General features: G+C 42.5%; 1 protein-coding gene across 1 annotated transcript in view; it reads right to left on the reverse strand.

The window, feature by feature from the left end:
• impg2a (interphotoreceptor matrix proteoglycan 2a) overlaps positions 1-21118 on the reverse strand; it is a 72510-nt gene that overhangs the window by 12853 nt on the left and 38539 nt on the right. Inside the window, exons 4-10 of the mRNA XM_041210865.1 lie at positions 15838-15896; positions 14609-14629; positions 13316-13572; positions 13148-13207; positions 9822-11866; positions 5189-5408; positions 1067-1277 (exon numbers count right to left, since the gene is read on the reverse strand). Of these exons, the coding sequence (XP_041066799.1) occupies positions 1067-1277; positions 5189-5408; positions 9822-11866; positions 13148-13207; positions 13316-13572; positions 14609-14629; positions 15838-15896 (2873 nt within the window). The remainder of the gene's footprint in view (positions 1-1066; positions 1278-5188; positions 5409-9821; positions 11867-13147; positions 13208-13315; positions 13573-14608; positions 14630-15837; positions 15897-21118) is intronic.

Raw genomic sequence — 21118 nt, forward strand, 5'->3', positions numbered from 1 at the left:
CTACCTAACCACTGTACAATATAATGTGTAATAAGACAGTGCTTGATGTTGCTGCACTATAAGTTCTGTATTCCCATACAATTCAAGCAAGTGACTTCTACTTCTTCCTCACCAGCACTAATTTGCTCAGTGCCTCATCTGGTGATTCCTTAGGAACATCATTATGCATCACCCATTAATGTATCTATACTGATTGTTGATGCCATCTCCTATCAAAAAAACGTTTGAATATTGTTCAGCTCACCAGCACTTGCAGGATTTTGTTAACTTTTTTTTCCATGTTGAAGTTTTCTACAAGCATTGCACCATTGTACTTGATTATTGACACTTTGAATATTTATACAGGATAAGTTGCCTGTTAACTACTTCAGCAGTGTTAAAAGACCATGATTAATGCAAGCCCATCATGATTGACTATTATTTTCTCATTGCAGTCAACAGAATCATATTCTCACAAATTGCATTTTTGGAACACAATTTCAGTAGCAGTTTACTGATTTAGGAGATGAACACGCTTTACTCCTATTTTGAATAAGAAGTTGAGCTTTGGGTCTTAAATCTTTAGCAATACATTTACTGGGTTATCAGGAATAATATCAATTATTTTTCTGAGTTCATCTTTTAAGTAGAGATTAGAAAAACGTACAAGATGCAGGAATTAGATATACTTTTGATTGGGTTAAAAAAAACAATTTTCTTCATAGATATGGTTAGTAAGTCAATAACGATGGGCGTTGGGACTGGAAATTTCCACCCAATGTCAATGGACATTTGGCCGCTCTCCAAATTTTTTGGTCCCGCCCGTGACGATACCCGCCACAGGTGGGACCAGAAAATCCTGGCCAATTTATTCAGACGACTGAAAATTTGAATAGCTGAATAGGGAATAGTCTAAAGTAACTTTTTTAGAAAATGGAAAGAGAGAATAGCTGTCAGACAGTATGCCCATGAGACCTTATATCACAAGACATGAGACACTATTATATAGAAGGTTAAGTACAATGCTGGTTCAGCTTACCTAAATATGACAAAATATTAATAGTTTACTGTACTGAGTAAATCATACCTGCAGATTGCTCCTTGGCCAGGGATGATATCACATTTGCCATCATTAAGGCAGAACTCTGTGTCTATATCACAAATGCTTTGACAGGGCAGGTCATCCACACTCATATACCCAGTATTACAGACACATTCGGACTCTCCTGTCCAATGGTTCACCAAACACTCAGAGTATTCATTGCAGGCTTGAAACTTGCAAGGGTCAGCACCATCACCTGAAAGCACAAGGCACAGCTTTGCTTTAGTTACTGCCCCTGTTAAAGATAGGCAGTTCACAATAAACAATGTGGTCAATTGAATATACAATGGAGGACAGTACAATATACAACATGCATTTCATCCATAGATGAGAAATAGTAATAGGTGGAAATTTTCTCCAATTAAATATCGGGAACACTGAAGCCATTGCTTCCAGTCCACACTCCAAATTCCATTTTCAAGCTACCAACTCCATCCTTCTCCTTGACAAATTCTGAGGCTAAAGCAGTTTGATTGCAACCTTGGTGTCATATTTGACTCCAAGATGAGCTCTCGGCTACATATTCATTCCATCACTAAGACCGCCTTTTTTAAAAATTCATTCACGGGAAGTGGGCTTTGCTGGCTGGCCCATCCTTATTTGCCCTTGAGAAGGTGGTGGTGAGCTGCCTCACCACCACTTCCACTAATACAAAAGCAAAATACTGCAGATGCTGAAATCTGAACTTAAAACAAAAATGCTGGAAATACACAGCAGGACAGGCAGCGTATCTGTGGAGAGAAACAGGATTAACATTAATTAGATTTCATTAGTTCTGATGAACGGCCATAACGAGCTGAAATGTTAACTCTGTTTCTCTCCTATTTCCACCTCTGCAACATCACCCAGCTTCACCCCATCTCAGCTCAGCTGCTGCTTAAACCCTCATTCATACTTTTGTTCCCTCAAGATTTGACTATCCCAACACAATCATGGCTGGTTTCCCACATTTACCCTCCATAAGGTGAGGACATCCAAAACTCTGCTGCCCATGCCTTAAGTTGCATCAAGTCCTGTTCACAATTCACCCTGTGCTCACTGACGTATATTAGCTTCTTGTCAAAGAGCATCTTAATTTTAAAATTCTCATCCTTGTTTTCAAATAGCTCCATGGCCTCACCCCTCCCTATCTCTGTAATCTCCTCCAGTCCACAACCCTCAGAGATGTCTACATTCCTCTACTTCTGGTCTCTTCAGCGTCCCCAATTTTAATCGCTCCACCATTGGTGGCTGTGCTTCCAGCTGTTCAGGCTCTTACTTCTGGAATTCCCTCCCTACACATCTCTGCTTCTGCACATTGCTTTTTTCCTTTAAGACACTGCTTAAAAGCTGCCTCTTTGACCAAGCTTTTGTTCATCTGATCTCACACCCCCTTAGTGTCATACTTTGTTTTATAACGCTCCTGTGAAATGCCTTTGAATGCTTCATTACGTTTAAGGTGCTATATAAATATAAGCTGTTGTTCTTAATTTTGTTGGATAATCATCTTTTAGTATTTTCACACCATCAAAATTAAGCTGAAGTGCTAGTCGTTGCTGAGTGTAACCTTCTCCATTTTTTTAAAAAGGGATGCAACATTTGCAATCCTCCAATCCTCTGGCACCACCCCATAATCCAAGAAGAATTGGAAGATTGTGGTCTTAATCTCAAAAATTTCTACCCTTACTTCCTTCAGTAACCTCTGCGACCTGAGTGATGTTTGTACTTTGAAGAATGTCAACCAATCGCCTTCAACCAGAAGTGCCAAGAGGATGATCCATCTTGGCCACCTCTGGAGGTCCCCAGCATCACAGATGCCAATTCGATTCATTCCATGTGATATCAAGAAACGACTGAAGGCACTGCATACTGCAAAGGCTATGGGCCTGACAATATTCCGGTAATAGTACTGAAGACTTGTGCTCCAGAACTACCTGCACTCCTAGCCAAGCTGTTCTGGACAGCTACAACACTTGCATCTACCTAACAATGTGGAAAATTATCCAGGACAAATCCAATTCAGCCAATTACCGCCCCATCAGTCTACACTCGATCATCAGCAAAGTGATAGTGTCATCAATAGTGCTATCAAGCAGCACTTACTCAGCAATAAAATACTCAATTTGGGTTACAGCAGGACCACTTGGCTCCTGACCTCATTAAAACCTTGGTTCAAACATGGGCAAAAGAAATGAACTCAAGAGAGGAGGTGAGAGTGACTGCCTTTGACATCAACACAGCAATTGACCAAGTGTGGTTTCAAGGAGCCCTGGCAAAATTGAAGTCAATGGGAAGGAGAAAAACTCTCCACTGGTTAGAGTCATACCTAGCACAAAGGAAGATGACTGTGGCTGTTGGAGGTCAATCATCTCAGCCCAGGACATCCCTGCAGGGGTTCCTCAAGGCAACCTAGGCCCAACTATCTTCAGTTGCTTCATCACTGACCTTCTTCCATCATAAGGTCAGAAGGGGGATATTTGCTGATGATTGCACAGTTCAGTAACATTCATAACTCCTCAGATGCTGAAGCAGTCTATGTCCATATACAGTAAAACCTGAACAACATTCAGGCTTGGGCTAACAAAGTGGCAAGTAACATTCATGCCACACAAGCGCCAGGTAAAGACCATTTCCAACAAGAGACAATCTAACCATCTCCCCTTGATATACAATGGCATTACTATTATTGAATTCCTCCAGTATCAACATCCTCATGCAGTGTCTCTAAGTGCTGTATTTTATGTTTAGTAAATTCACAAAGAATAAGTAAGAAAGCCAATTTAGCCAATTCTGAAACCTGACTTCAATTTTATTTCTACATGATCCTGTGAACTCTATAGTACCTTGGTTAATCACTCTAATGTAACGTAACTATTACAAGTACTGATGCCAAGGATAAACATTAGAAGAATTTAGATTACTTAAATCCTATTAATGATATAGTAGGGTAGCCAGACACGCACATCCAAACTATATGCCTCCTAAACAGTTTACGCTAAAGCTGCTGTGTTCTGTAAGGTTGACGGACCTTGTGATCCAGCTCCTATAGCATTTAGCATAAATATGGTCCTTCTCTTCAAATTCTAGGTACCTTGTGGCACAGTCAGTCAGTACAGGAAGAGAGTGTGTTTCTCAGCAATGGAAACATTTTACATCTCAAAATCCTCACTAAATTATCCAACAGTTTGCTGGTGACCTCCAGGTAGTCACAGAATGACCAATATGACTCTTGTGCATGTGTTCTCGTTGAAAGCATAGAAGGAGAAAGAGAAAATATGAATCCAAAATCATTCAATGTGATATCAATTAAGATATATCTGAAGTGTTAAGTTTGGATGAAATTTTATTCCCACATCAATTTTGTTACTTCTTTCTAATCTATACATTGGACTGGATTTTATGTTTTTCAGTGGGGCGAGGGAGGCAGAATGAAAAGTGTGTGGTCCACGTACCCCCAACAGCCACCGCCCCCCCACCATCTCAGCTTGTCAAATCAAATGGACGGCGACGTTGGGCAGGAAGGCAACAGGGAGGGGTTCCATGCCCAATCAGAAGTCAAGGCTGTCACATCATGTGGCAGAGGGGTTATGCTGCCAACAGAAAATCGGTCACAGCTACAAGTTAAAGTCCCCCTGCATCAAAAAAGTCAAAAATGAACTCAAATACAGATGCTGCCACCTTCACCTGCAGAATCTGCTGCTACATGCAGCCATGGTCCCCATGGTAGGCCTTTTCTTCCATTCTTGTGCTTCCTATAGTTGCAGTAAAACAAGGGAGAACAGCCCACCTAATTTGCAGTCATAAAATCCAGCCCATTGTATATTCATTTCTATGGGGAGAATTTTTCCTATGACAGTCAGGCTCAGCGGGAGCGGGCGCAGAGCTGATCACTTGACTGGGTGAGTTGTATAAAACTTAGCCAAGCAACTTAACAAAGCACTGCACAGAAGCAAGATGGATGAAAAAATTAATATTATCACCCATGTCCACAGCTTCTGCTTACTGGTCATGCTTTAGAATTGGTCATGGTTACAACAAAATCATGACCGAGACCATTCCCATGTATCCAAATGCAGACACAAAAGTAAACCTAAAGGGAACAAACGTAAAACAGTAAAAACAGTTTACCTGACTCGACATCCAGAGAAAATCTATCAATGGCAAGGTTCATAGTTTGGTACGCTGTGTTGCAGAAATCATCCAGGATCAGGTAAACTGCATTGGTAACATCCTGTGGAGCAGGCTTTGCAAACTTCATTCGGCTGTTCACAATGATGCTACCGTTTCTGAAGTTTAGGATTTCAAGGTGCTTAAAATCAGTCAAGTTAGACTGCAGATAGGGAACAAGCTAGAAAAGAAGCAAGCAAAACTCACTTTATAAAGATGCATTACACATTAGATTTACACTTACTATGCTTCTTGCTTACTGCCACATTTTCTTTCCCCAAAGTCTCACAGTTTTCCAGAAAGGGAGAATATGTTTGATAAACCTTATAGAAACATTTGTGAAGGCAGTAGACACGATGGATGTGGATTCAGTGTCCACGGACCTTAAGAAAGCCTTTGGCAAGGAATTTATTAGAAAATATTAAGGGGTACAGAAGGGGGTGGTGGGCAAACAGAATTAAAAATCGGTTAAAAGAGAAAAAACAGAGATTAGGAATTATGGATAGAATTTCAAATTGATTGGAGGAAGGTAATTGAAGCTAAATGACTTGGGTACAGGTTTAGACTGAATATTGTCAAAATGTTCAAATGATACCAAAATTGGCAGGATAGTTTATTTCTTAAAAGACCAAAGCCTTATGGATATTAATAAAATGGGGGTATGGGCAAAAAAGTGGCAGATGCTGTCTGACATCAATAATTGTGACATGCTGGAGAAGGACAGAATTAATTATATTCTGAATGGAAGTAGGTTTAATGCAATGGAGAGAAAAAGAATTTTAACAGCTATTTTCTGTTGGTATTATGTTTCTGATATCATTGGGATTTCTATGATTCAAGATGATTGGCGTAAACTGAATTTTTTTTGATGGATTCAGTCAGTTGCATCTCTGAGATGGCTGTGTGATGAACACACTGCTCTGTGGTAAAGCTGGTATATAGTTAACAATATGCTTAACTGCCTGCACACAATCAGATCCAATCATTGTATTCAATGAAAAACAACTGTCTTAAATTTTCTTCACTGTCTCAAGACACGTTAATCTACGAGGCCCTGTGAGAAAAACTGTCTAGGAAAGATCTCCAAAAAATATAGTAATTCCAATATTTTTCTGCCTCACATTACAAAATGTTTTAAACTATCAGTTACTGTGCTTTCTTGAATAACTAGTAAATGAAAGAAGCATCTTGAAATAAATCACAGCATTCGCTGCAAAGTTTCAGTTCTGGAAGAGCTTAGACTAATCAGGTGAACTGGAATTTTTCTTGTCTACTACAATATCTAATTCCGAAGGCGTATCTAGTGACAAATCTGACTATTTCATTCAAAAGATCTGTTGCTAGTTCAATTCTTAAGGATCTCCATTCTAAAAATTGTATCTTGACTGATTCTAATTTTGTAGGTTTTTTTAAGTAATGTTGTGACTTTTGCATTTCGATGCATTATTTAACCTACAAAAAAATCTTGTGGCTTATACTCATTACTGTGTTATTTTCCATCTTCTTAAGAGACAAAGGATACATGAGAACTGCACATATTCTCCAGTATGCAATTAGAAACTCGGGCCAGAATTTTGCCCTTGACGGGCGGGCGGACCTGACCGACTCGGTGGTGGGCGGGCAGCTGATTGCCGCCGCCAAAACGGGCGGCCAATTAAGGCCCGCCAGTGGGTTAGCGACTCCCGTGGAGAACGGGAAAATAGTCGTGGGGGCGGGCGTGCTCAGACCGCCAGTTCCAATGGGGAACCGACAGTCTTTATAGAGTGGCCATGCAGCCTGCTTGAGGCAGTGCACCACTCGGGGAGAGAGAGAGGCAGCTGTCACAGGACAGGAGCAGGAGCAGGAGGAGGGGGGCAGGCTGCAGGAGAGGCCAACGGGGGCCAGTGTGCCCCTCGCTTCTCTGATGCCTGCCTTGCTGTCCTCCTCCAAGATGTGGCCAGCCGTCGGGATATTTTGTATCCGGAGGATGGGAGGAGGAGGGCCCCCCCCATGTCACCAGGCAGGAGTGGGAGGAGGTTGGTGATGCTGTAAGCGCCCATGATGATGTGCAGCGCACAGGCACCCTGTGCCGCAAGAGATTCAATGATGTGCTGCGCTCTGGAAGGGTGAGTACCATGTTGGCCTTGGCCATTTGACCCAGCAGGTAGCCTTAGCCTTTGAGGCCCCCCTCGCCCTCGTCTTGCTGTCATTATTGCATTGGGCATTTGACACACACTGGGTGGGCAAACAGGCACTGACCATGCTTACGTCAGTCTTAGTGGTTGAGGAGAAGATGGGTTCTCCCGGCAGCATATGTTGGTGTTTGTCGCATTTGAGTAGTCTGGGGGCAACCTGCAGGGGAGGCTGCTAGACACATACTCAGAACTCCAACACATGTCATATTGATGGTGATGAGATGGTGGAAGGGGAGCCTCAAGGTGTTGTGGCCAAGAGTTATCTGCTGGCCTCGGCGCTACACCTAGTTGCGCCTCCTTGCCATGGGCGCTAAGACCCGTGTGTCCAAGGTGGCCATTGGGGGAGGGGGCTGGGAGCAGCCGCACTATCTTCTGGGGACTGATCACCAGTAGTGTAGACAGGAGCCGCTGGAGGCCTCAGATGGGCCACTGTGGGTGGGGTGTGGCGTGCATGTGCAGAGTACATGAGCGATCAGCCCCAATAAATCCTCTTCTCTGTTCTGCAGGCAAAAACTGAGCACAATCAGTGGGAGCACCAGAGGACTGGAGGTGGGCACGCCCTGCTCCAGCGTCTCACTACCTTTGAGGAGCAGGCCATGGAGCTGGGGAGGAGGCAGGCGGCCAGGGCGGCAGGCGTCAGTGAGGCAGGGGTCCAGCGGGCAGGTATTTGAGGGCCACAGTCCCATCCACTCTGTCTCCCCACCATCCAAAGAACTGATGGTTGCTGCAATCGTTAATGCTGCAACACTGCTCATTCAGAGACTGAGACACTCTGACGTGTGGGTCATACACAAACGTCCCTCGTTCCCTTGAGGATGCGCATCTCCATCACCTTCCAAAGTCACCTTATCCCATTTGTGACCACTATCCCCATGGCCTAACATGCCATGGCATCGCTGCTGCACAGCCAAAGACTTATTGCATCTTAGTGGGGGGGTTGGAAGCTCCACCACCCTTTCAGCCAGTGTGCCCCACATTACTCTATCCAAAAGGTCCTCTGCACCACAGCTGTGAACCTCATGGCACTCAACTTAAATAAATGCCACCAACCAGATTGTTTACGTGTTAATTTAAATCAATTATCAGAAGGAAATAGTGGTTAGGATGAGTGCAAGATCAGAAAAATGTAAATAAAGTGCTAGAATTGGTTTATCTGACAGTGGACGGTCATCAAAAGTTAAATGAAGCAAAACTGCCTAGGGGGCATTAGATAACAAAATCAGCATCATAACAGTAACCACATTTTATCTTGGGAGAAACAGCTTAATTCCATTCCAAAAACGAACTATCAGTGGCAGGATCTTTACAATTTTCAAATTTGCCGATGACACCAAACTGGGTGGGAACATAAGTTGTGAGGAGGATGCAAGGAGGCTCCAAGAGGACTGGACAGGCTAAGTGAATGGGACAGAATATGGCAGATGGAATATAATGTGAATAAGTATGTAGTTATTCACTCTGGTAGAGAAAACAGAAAGGCAGAATATTTCTTAAATGGTGAGGGGTTGGGAAGTGTGGGTGTCCAACAGGACCTGGATATCTTTGTTCAATGAGTCACTAAAAGCTAGCATGCAGGTGCAAGCAAAATGGAAGGCAAATGGTATGTTGGCCTTCATCACGAGGGCATGTGAGTACAGGAGTAACGATGTCTTGCTGCAGTTGTACAGAGCCTTGGTGAGACCTCACCTGGGGTATTTTGTACAGTTTTCGTCCCCTTATTAAAGGAGGGATATACTTGCCATGGAGGGAGTGCAACAGAGGTTTACCAGATTAATCCCTGGGATGGTGGGATTGCTTTATGAGGTGAGATTGAGGAGACTGGGCCTGTATTCCCTGGAGTTTTGAAGAATGAGGGGTGACCTCATTGAAACTGACAAAATTTTTCCAGCACATGACAGGCTGGATCTAGATGCTCCCCTAGCTGGTGAGTCTAAAACCAGGGGCATAATCACAGGATAAGGGATGAGGAGGAATTTCATCACTCAGAGGGTGGTGAATCTGTGGAATTCTCCACCCCAGAGGGCTGTGGAAGCTCAATCATTGAGCACGTTCAAGACAGAAATCGACAGATTTCTGGAGACTAATGACATCAAGAGATATGGAGATAGTGCAGGAAAGTGGCATGAAGGTAGATGATCAGCCATGATCTAACTGAATGCAGGCTCGATGGGCTGAATGGCCTACTCCTGTTCTTAGGTTCCTAATTATTACTGAGTCAAACATGCCTTATGAGTGTTCAAGTGCTTTATAAGGCTTATCCATTTAGGAAGAATGAGAACTAAATAGCACTATTTGTCCTCAGGACACCTCAGAGCACTTTACATACAACAGAATACTTCTAAGTGCAATCATTGCTATTAATTACTATGAACAAACTATAATTAGTGGATTTGAAGTTATTTTTGAAATGATGAACTTACTAATTCCAAGAATCGCTGTTCTAGCGCTTTGTACTCATGGGAGCTTTTGTTGAACAGGTCATCTGAAAAGATCATATTTGTCACACGCAGGCTGAAAAAGACTACCAGTGCCTGCCGAGATATGTGATTAAGACTTGTGTTTGCTCTCATTGTTGGAACAGCAACTGCTAATTCTTCATTAGGCATTTCTTCATTATCTGATTCTTCATGAGGCTGGATTATATCTGAATGATCCAACTCACTTGAGATATCTTGAACCTCAGACCATACTGCTTCATCCTGGGATGTATCCTCAGGAGGTAGTATTTCATTGTGCTCTATAATAGTTAAATCATGGTGGCCTATAGGAAAATACTCTGCCATTATATCCACTGCAGCAGATGCTTTACTGGCAGGTTGCACTGCTGGAGATGTTGTCATGGGATGGATTCCCCTGATCGATTCATCATCAGAATAAACACCATTATCATATTCACTGAATGCTTGAAGAATAGTGGATGATTTGCTAACATTGTGCTCTGAAATAGTCACACCAATAAAGCCCTGCACTGCTGTATTTGATTGTGTAGCAGGTCCCATCAAAGTGGAAGTACCAGTGTTATGTTGGACAGAGTTGTTCAATTCAGAAACAATAACATTGGAGAATTCGGTTTCGATTGTGGTAGAAGGTTGCAAGTAGTTAGATAACTCTGTGTTTGGTTGGACTGCATCTGAAGAATCGGATTTTGATTGGCCTATGGAGACTGTATCTATGGAGGGGTGCAACACTACGGACGATTCTGTGGTTGCCTGCAGTGACGGAGAGAAATCAGGCATGGTGGATGATTCTGTTATCAGTTGCTCCATGTTGGAAGATGCTGTGATAAATTGCTTTATGGAAGGTGAGTCTGGGATCAGCTGACCCATTGTGGATGGCTCTATTACCACATCTTCTGTGGAAAGAGATTTTATTACAGCATGTTCCATGGTGGCTGATTCTAACATTCCTTGCTGTGCACTGTCCAATTCAGTTAATATATGTTCTTTGGCGAGTGATCCTGTTGTGAACTGTACATTAATGAAAGAAGTAGTAACTGGATTTCCCCTGATAGATGACTCTGTTCCTAGATGCTCTGTGACAAAGGGTTCTGTTATTACTTGACCTTTGCTAGCTAATTCAGTGACTGGCAGCGCTGCAACAAAGGACTTTTCAGTTGGCTCCAGTGTTGTGGAGTGTTCTGTAGAGGGTTGAGCCCTTAAGGTTGAGTCATTGGAATAGTAATTGAAGACTTCTATTGGTTCAGATGTTTGTATTGTTAATTCTAATAGATTATCTTGAATCCATTCAGCAGGGGCTTTTTTAGTTATCACCTCTGCAATATGAGATTTGATTTCAATACCAACATCGTTGTCTGAAGCTGTTTCAATTAACAAAGGTACATCTATTTCATTTGAGATAACAGTAACTGCATCTGTTTCAGAAGGCTGATCAATCAAATCACCTGTATTTACACTGGGTAGATTTGTCAGATAATCCATAGTAACTTCATCATAAATTTGCATATGTGTGAATTGAACTGAATTGCTGTCCTGTGACCCACTTTCTGGCTTGTCAAAAGCAACAGGCTGGAGGACAGCTGTAGTCCAGGACCACAAAACATCTTGCTCAGTCCCTGATCCAGACTCATAATCAAAAATAGCAGGTGTATCAAAACTAGGCTGCTTTTTTGCACCATCAGATGTGTTTGATATAGTGCCCTGTACTGTGGACAAATCAGAGGTCTCTTTTAAGTTTTCACTACCAATCACTGAGGTCAGATCTGTGGCAGATGATGCAAATATTGCAAAAGTTGTGCTAGCTGGCACTAGTACCTTCACTTCAGAAACATTTTGTTGTTCCAAAGATGTAATATAGTCAGTTAATGCAATAGGAGTGTTTGCTGCTTCTGACATTCTTTCCTCAGTTGTTTGATCAGATAGCAGATCAATAACTGTTGAATGTGACTGTAATAGAACTTCAGCACCCAATAGGGAATCTTCTGACTCATCGTCTTTGTTTGCAAGTACTGAAAGTCAAAAGCATATATTATTTTGCTTGTAAATTTATTGTGGACAAAAAGTACATATCAGTAATCATGGCAGTGCTATTATGGCCTCGCTATTCTGTACCTCAGAGATAGGATATGGATCGTACTCCATACATAAGTAAAGCACATACTTTGTACAGATGAAGTTTTTGAAGGACAGAATTTTTCCCTTGGCATGCGAGATCAGCGGGGGCGGTCGGGAAGCTGACCATCGCCCACGATCGACAGCACACCATGATTTCATGCGGGCGGGCCAATTAAGGCCCGCCCAGCATGATATACAAGCAGCAGCGCTAGGCACTGCCTGTGCAGGCAGGCGGAGGAGGGCGAACAGGCCTAGCGTAAACTTTGTGCATGCACGCGAGAGAACACTGAATAAGCTCCCTGAGGCACGGAGCTACTTCAGGGAGATGAAGAATATATTGAGAAAAATTATTAAACGTCAGAAAAATTTAATAAAACATGTCCCCTCGTGTGACTCTGTCACATGAGCAAGGACATGTTTTTAATTAAAAATTGAGGTTTTTATTTCGTTTGTATTTGATGTTGGAAACCTCATCCTGCCATTGGATGAGGTTTCCAAAAAAATGCAAAGGCCGCTTGGCATTTTCGCCTGCCCACCAACCGTTACGTTGAACGGGCAGTGAAAAATTAATGACAATTGATAATTTAATGGCCTTAATGGGCCTTTTAATTGTTGGCGGGCGTGCTGCTGGCTCCGGCACACACCCACCGACCAAACTGTCACACTCGGCCGGCATCATCGTACGTCATTTCACACTTGGTCGTGTTGGGCGCGCACCCACCCACTGAACTAAAAATTCTGGCCAAAGTTTTGTATCCATATTAGAAACTGTTTCAAATTGATATCATAAGTGGTTGTGGCAAGAGGGCTTGGTTGATATTTAATTAGTCCATGTGTTGCGGATCATACTGGTGTTCATGAAATGTTATGTCTTCTTGTTTCTGTCTTGTTAAGCTAGACATGAAGCTTATTAAAAAAAAAATCAGTCCCTTCTTTCACACAGACCATTATGGCAGACAATAGGAGAAATGTAAGTCACTCTGCAGGATTAATGAACCTTCTTTTGAGATTGGGCACCATGCCAAGTTAGTGTCAAGAGAATTCAGGATTCCAACTACTCTGTTCTAACCTATGCCAGGAATACTTAATGTTGTCAGTGTGGAATTATTTCTATTCTGTCATTCTACATTTTTAAGGGGGAAAAAGGAACACAAAAAAATTGAAAAAGGAGATACCTGTTGCTCGATTTTCCGGGTCAAAGTCGATGCCTCCAAGTGTAAGACTTGTTGAATGTTCTTAAGGAAAACACAATTAAATTAATTCTTTTTTTTGTCCATTCATAATTTGAGCTCCAATACATTTCTTGGTTCTGAAGCTTATTCATTACAATTGACATATTTTACCATTCATAAGATGAAGAGTCTCTGGATTAAAAGTCAGCGATGAATTTCCAATAAGATTTTCCTTATGCAGGGCTTCAACTATGAGATTCCTGAAATCGATTATAGTGTACGCAGCTGTAAGCTGATTTTCCATTTCAAAGGAAAGGTCATCTTCTACTTTATTGGAGTTCACATCGATTAAATTAATTGTTTCGTTTGGTAATGCTCGAGAATTCCCATCAAATGTCACAGTGTAGTGAACTGCCACATTACTACTGCTGCACAGGAAATAACAAGTGTTAACAGAACATAAAACCATTGCAAGCAGTGGTTAACAAGATTTGGATACTGATGGAGAAAAATATTTTCTAAGTTGCCCTGAGTTAATGCAGATCTCAAAGCTGAAGTTTTAAATGTAGTTTGGAAATTTGTGTTAATTCAGTAAGTCCGGAAACAAAGCAGCTGATTTTTCTGAACTTTACACAACCTCATGGTTGCTGACATTCAAACCCATACACAATATTCTGAGGTTTAACAGAGCTGAGAGGAGTGTGTGAAATTGGTACAATACATCTGCCCCATGGGCACAGCAAGGTGCTGGCATTAATGCCATGAAGAAAAATGTTCTTCACTCATTTGCCTTGTTTGTGCTAAAGAACGACAGATTGGGATGAAGGTCCACACAACAAAAACCCCACAAGACCGAACAAAAATAAAGAAAGATTGGGCCACCATTAAAAATAACCTCAAAGAAATAAAATTACAGATTAAAGAACTATTTACCCCTAGCTATTTTGGGCTATCGTCTAAGTACGCAATTTTTCTGAACAGTCACGTTTCTGATTCCAGAAGCTTTTTGAAGACCACTCAAATTTTTGAAACATTCAGATGACTCTAGTTACTTATTATAAAAGCATTAATGTAAATGTAACCCTATACAGTAAAGCTCCCCTTCTTAGAAAGAATTCTATCTACAATTTTGGTTGGAATATTAGAAGATACCAAGCCCAAGTCGCCAGAGGCATGACACTGTCAACTACACTAGGGAGCAAATCCCAGTGTGAGAATTTAACTAATAATAATTGCAGTTGCAAGAGATAACAGAAATAAAAGCCAATGTATAGCCTAATGTTTGGTAACCCACATGTTTAGAAACATAGGAAATCAATAATTATTTTTTGAACATATAAAAAAGTACCAGAATCTTTTAATTCCACTCATAATACATTTTTCCTATAGGATAAACCATGTGTATATTTATTATAAGCCTTGATAAAGTGAAGTCTTAAAATGGTTCTGTTTATATCATATTACCTGTCTGGATTTGGATGTTCCCTGAAATAGAAAGCAAGAGGATTAATATTCGATTTCAATATATTGAAATGTATAAAAACAGAAAATCTGATATTATTTACCCATATTGTTTTAAAGTTGAAAGCATATTTTCATTTTGGTGTGGATGGGAGGAGAGGTAGCATACTTTCACTTGTTTGCTTCCCAGATAATAAGTATGTATATATTGTAAAATTAAACAAACATGAAATTGGCCCATTATAAGACTCTGAAATGCTATGTTCTCTGCTGTAATGGCCCGTAGTTTGCTATCAGAGCAAAGCACTGGTGTTCTCAGCTGGCCTCAAAGAAAGCCTTGCTGAGAGATCTAGAGATCTCTGTGGTGAGAACATCAACTCTCTTGACATATAACGAATTGCAACATTCCTTAATGGAGATTCCCATCATTGAGCTGCATTGACGTCATCAAGCTGTCCAGGCAACCAACGACATTAAAGAATTCTCACAGGCAGCCAACCAGGAAATGAAAAGTACTAAAATCAAATCACTTTTCAAAAAAATTTACAGAGATAAGTAATGATTGGAACATACACAAGGGGCTGAAGGTAGAAGCTGAAATGTTCTGGGGGAAAAAAAAAATTAATTATTCAAAAGCCTTAGTTTAAAAGAATCAAGTAATGAATTATTATGGAGACATTTAACAACACCCCGCAATTATAAAATTATTTTTTCAGCGCAAATCTGTTTTTCAGCAATAATTATTACTCAGATCATGGTTGAAAACCCAGTTACACCTGATTGAACAAGGTGTAACCTTTTATGGGGTTTATAACAGAAAAGGGGAATTCTCACCACATCAATCATTTCAATGATTCTTAGCTCTGGGGGGAAGGGTTGTGGTATTCACAGTGCAGCCAGTGTCAGAGCACTGGGTGACATTCTGCAACTACAGGATTTAGCACATGGACAGATTAACATGCAAATCCTGAAATAGCAGTCATTTCCAGTAATGACTGCGAATGCTGACAGTTCACTGTTAAACACCTCCCCAACCCCCAACCAAAACTTTCCCACCACCCCACCTCCACAAAATCCGGCCAGAACGTTTATCCATCTCGCTCCATCACTTACAAAAAGAATCCCAATTAAACACCCCTTCTAAAACATGCTTATTTGTAGGTGTTAGAAAATTAGCATTACAGGGCATCTAATATACAACAAATTAAATTATAAGTGTTAAACTCCCAAACCTGAACTCCAAGATATTAATTGTCTGATATCCTGGAAGTTTTCCAAAGACCTTCTCCATCTGAAATTAGGTTAAAAAATGGATACAATCATAACTTTAGAATATTATTCATTAGGTTATGAAAACAACAATTTAAAAGTTAAAGCGAATAATTACTTCATAACTGTATTACAGCTGAAATAGTCCAATGGCCTTAATCAGTGATAAATGTATTATAAATTGTTATTATTTTAAAGACAAAGGTAAATATAGCACTTTGTATTCGAAGTACCTTCTTTTATTCTTAAAAATGCACTGAGTTTCTTTGACTGTCTCAGTAAGGCATATAGTTAAGGAAAATTAGCATTAGGTTAGCATTAGGCTTCTGCAGAAACCTGTCTTTGTATGCAGCTGCACATAAACCATGGGCTGGATTCCACGTTTTTTGTTGGGGTGGGGGAGGCAAAATGGAAGTTTAGTGACCCACTCGCTCCCGCCCCCGCAGCACATTCAATCCAGTGTCGGATGGCCATAGTCGTCATCGTTGTCCCGCGGTAAGGCGGCCAATTAGAGGTGCAAGGGCGGGGCTCTGCACCCAATCAGGAGTCTGGGCCGCAGGAAGGCAGTCAGTTAGAGGTGCAAGGGCAGGGCTCTGCGCCCAATCAGGAGTCTATTCAGGGCCGTGGCATCATGCATCAGAGAGGTTACACCGTAAACAGGAAGTCGGTCACGGCTACAAATATAAAGGCCTGCTGCTCTCTGAATCTGACTTCATTTTTTGCTGAAAGCTCAAAAAGGCTAAAAAGAAGAGTTTATGAAAAAAGCATATAGATGCTGTCACCTTCACCAGCAGAACCTGCTGCTACATTCAGCCGTGGTCCCTGTGACAGGCCTTTTGTTCCGCCCTTGTGCTGCCCAGCTGCTGTAAAACGTTTTCACAGCCGACGACTAGAAAATGCAGCGGGCAACCAAAAATTGTAGGCAATTAGGTCTTTAACAAGCTTGTTAATGAGTAATTTCAAAATGGCGGGCGGGCTGTCGATTTCCACACCCTCTTGCCTTCCGTAATTTCAGAGGTTGGTGTGAGCTCATCGTATTGTCGACCCAACGTTATCATTGTCCATTTTACATTCACGCACCAGGGCGGCATGCCCAACTTGTGCCTGTAAAAGCCAGCCCTATTTCTATGCAAACACTACGGCTGGAATTTTCCACTCATGTTGCCGGTGGGCGTCTGGCAGGCAGGGCAGGAGAACTTGGCGGGAGGCACAGAAATCGGTTTCACGCCAGCCATGAAATCACAATGGGGTCATCCAATGATGTCTGCCATGGCGGATCGCTAATCATGGAGGCCAGCATGGAAACGGTTTGCATCCCACTTATGGAATCATCCCCTCATGCCCGGTTTACCATCTGCGTGAAAACATGCCAGCCCAGAACATGTCTGGACAAGCGTGACATGCAAAAATTGCGACATACTGTTAGGGCCTTGATCAGATTGCGGACATCTGAGGAGAAGAAGATGCTGGAGCCCCACAGCTACTTGACCCTGGAGGCACACGTCCTTCGCATGCTGAGTGGATTCTCATGCACATTTCTCTGCAGCAAAGTAGCTCACGGAAGGTGGAAAGTCTCCAAGAGGAGGCTTCGACTTCGCTGAGGCTTCAGAACTTCACAGACTTTGCCCTGGGCTCACACCATCTTCCACGGTCTCCATTCTTGCTTCAGACCTGCTTTGGAACTTTAGAGACTTTGCCATGGGCTAGTATGGATGATTGGCGAAGGATGGGATCAGGAAGGTCTAGAAGGTGAGTGGGAGAGGAATGTGTACCGGGGGGGGGGTGGTGTAGGTGGCGGTGGGGGATGAGGTTGCAAAGAAGGTGTCGGGGGGGGCGGTGAGTTGGGGGAGGGGCAAAGGTGTCAGGGTGTGAGATTGGGAGGGGGAGGGAGGATGATCTGGGGGAGCGGGTGATACAAGGGAATAGAGAGTATGGGGGAGGAGGCTGTAATGGGGAAGAATGCTGCAATTGGGGAGGTAGGTGTAAGGCAGGAGGAAAGTGTAAGGGAGGGAGTTTTGTCACTTTATAATCTGAAAATATATTAACTTTCATTGAACAATGTGTAATGTTGTTTCTCAGCTTCATTTACAGGTTTTGTGTGTCCTCCCACTGTATCCCCCCTTCCCCCTGCCACTAGCAGCTCAGCTGCACGCAGCTGGACCAGGAGTGATTCAGGAGGGAGAAGTGTGTGTGTGGCAGGGCCTTTCGGAGCCTCGTGCAAGCACGCTCCCACACACGGAGTCCTCATCCATCACACTCACCTCACTGTCCCGAGCACTTTCAGTGCTGCCTGCTGGGTTCTCTTTCAGTTGTCCATCTGAGCTGACCTGCATCTCCGCCCACTCACTGATCACACTCCCATACAGCACCTGTGCCCGTCCAATACAAGGCACCGCTCACTTTCCATTTGAAATACATGGTCATAGTCAAGTTTTTTGTAAGCTCTCCCATCCTTTCCCCTCCCCCAGTCACCCATGTCCTTTCTCAAGGAACGTCTGATCTTTGCCTCAGTTCACCCCAGGCAGCTCAGTAACACAGAGTTACAGACTTTTCCCAGGGCAGACACTGAAGCAAACATCACGTGCCACCAGAAGGCCATCAAACTGGTGAAAGATCCTCTTTGGTCTGCCTCATTGTATTATTCATCTTGTGCAAAGACCTATTGGTGATTGAGTGTTGCAGACTGTTACATTCCAAGGTTCAGGACGATGCTGAGGTATGTACTGAAGCTCAGGGCAGCTGCCGCAAAGGCTTATTGGAGAACAGCCACCATTTAGGACTCTTTTGCTGTTGTGTACTGAGAGCCTGGAACCCTTCGGGTTGTATATATTGGAAGTGTTTAATGTAATGTAAATGTAGATGCAATCTGCACTAAGGCACCCGAGAGTGCCATGTACTGTACTTAACCAAATGGACTTGTATTTCACTAGAAGCTGCGGCATTTGAATTGTATCGTAATGTATCTTTACAAGAGTTATGAATAAAGTATATTTTTTGAAACAAAAACCTGCTGCAGAATTCAGGCCTCTGGTAACAAACACTATAAAGTAAATTTTAATCTGTAGCTGGATAATTGAAACTGAATATGTTTTTCAAAGAAGTTATTTATAATACCATTAGCACAGATTTAATTACTGTACGAGAATGAGGCCAACTGTGTAAAAGCACAGATTTGTCATTTGTGCCATTATTCCAGAATCCTATGTACGCCAGCCTGGCTCCACATCAGATTTAAAGCATTCACACCACTGTTACATTACACATGCCACTATTTACTGTCAGCAATCACAAATCTTATTGTGGTAACAGGGAGCTGCTGTTATATTTATACCAGCACAGCGCTGGTGCTAACAGTACAATATAGTAACAGATAAAGGGTAAGAGCGCCAACCGAGGATGAAATCTGATGAAGCCACATTCCAGTTAAGATCAAATTTGTAAAAGGTTTCTTAAAATTACATTTTTAAAGTATATGCATTTATATGATGGGACCTTTAGTTTTAACTGCCACTGGTAACTGTTCAATCCCATCTCAGAATAGACCCAGTGACTCCATCTCACACACATGTACACATATGCACACAGACACAACACATATACACTGACACACCCACATCCCCATGCAGAGCAAAGTTTAGAATGGTTCAAACAACTTGCTGTAAGCTTTTCAATGTTCACCTTACACCAGTCCCAGTATCACAGTAACTAATATAAAGCTAACCACTGTGGGCTGAATCTTACCAGGCCTTTGGAGACAGGCTGAGAGGCAGGAAGGCCGCAAAATAGTGCAGGAAGGTGTCAGGAGTGCCCAATGTCCTCCCAACATAATGCCATTTTGCCAGCGGCAGGAAAGTTGGCAGACGGGCGGCCACTGGGAGCCCAACTGAGCTACTTAAGTGACCAATGAAGGTTCACTTCCTGCCTCCATGGGCATTTGGCCATGTGGGGCCTTCTGCCGCATGGTAAACCCTGGCGGCCTCCCAGCAGGCTCCAGGGTGAGCCCTCCTTTCTGGGTGCTCCATCGCCCACAGAGGGTCCCCGGGGTGGCAACAGCTGCCCCCACGGCAATGGTGGTGCTTGCCCTCAGTGACCCTACCCAGCTAACCAAGGCCTGCCTAGCTTGACCCCAGCATTCCCGGACGCCACTTACCTGACTTTGGGGGCACACAGCCATCAATGCCCCTTCATCCTGTAGGTCTAGCCCCAGCAATGGCTACCACTAGCCACCCTCTCTTTGGGCTGGCAACTCTTAAGGGCAGGCTGCCATCCTTATGAGGGAAGGCAGCTCCAGCGGCAGCCACTTAATTGGCTACTGCTGCCAAAATGCGGCTTGGGTCCTGCCGCTCTCCAAAGTGGGGCCAACTCTCTCCTGCCAATTTTGGACCCAGCAGCAGGACCCCTGCCGCCTCCGAAAATTCTAGCTTGTGTTCCTAAATTTGATTCTGTCGTCTTCAAGCCATTTTTAATATATGCTATATTGGCAATATAATTATCCAATTATTTTACACCCTGCATTGTTTCAAATGTTTATCTGTGCCAAAGGTCAAGCTAATTAGTTTGCAATCTGGATAAAGAAAACACAGCAGATTAAATTTCTCTTTCCTGAGCAGGCACTCTAGTCACAAATATATTTATGTTGGCTGACTGCTGAAATGGAAAAAATGGAGTTGAAAGCAGTCATATGAGTCAACACTCAGCAAGTTCACAATACTGTTCCATATTCTGTGAAGCCTACTCAGGGTAAACCATATTCTTCATTGCTAATAAATCTCCTTAGTCTTCGAATAGTCAGATAAAAGATCAATCCTTCCACTTTGTCCTTAACTAATCCATCTAAAATTAGAAATCAATGTAACTGAAAGAATTAGCAGTGAACCGAGGTGATCAGAGGAAGGAAGGCTGGCCATATCTATTTATTGTCAAAGTGGTTACAAATGGTTGGTTTGCCTCTCTAAATAAAATTCAAAATTGAAGGGCGCTGGGACCAATTTGTATGAAGTAAGATCTGAAGATCAAAAATGTGCTGATTCCCATTCAGCGAAAAAAACGACGAAACAGGTTCACCATTGTTTTGATATAATTTACATTGATAAATGTGTTTGAGGTAATATGCAATCCTTGAGACCTCTGTTTAGGGAGCATCCTACAATAACAACAGTTTGCATTTATGTAGCTAAATGTAGAGCTAAACATTCCAAGGCATTTATCAAGAATGAAACCAATAAAAACCTTTTGACACTAAGC

Source organism: Carcharodon carcharias, chromosome 18 (assembly GCF_017639515.1).
Source record: "Carcharodon carcharias isolate sCarCar2 chromosome 18, sCarCar2.pri, whole genome shotgun sequence".
NCBI classification, from domain to species: domain Eukaryota; kingdom Metazoa; phylum Chordata; class Chondrichthyes; order Lamniformes; family Lamnidae; genus Carcharodon; species Carcharodon carcharias.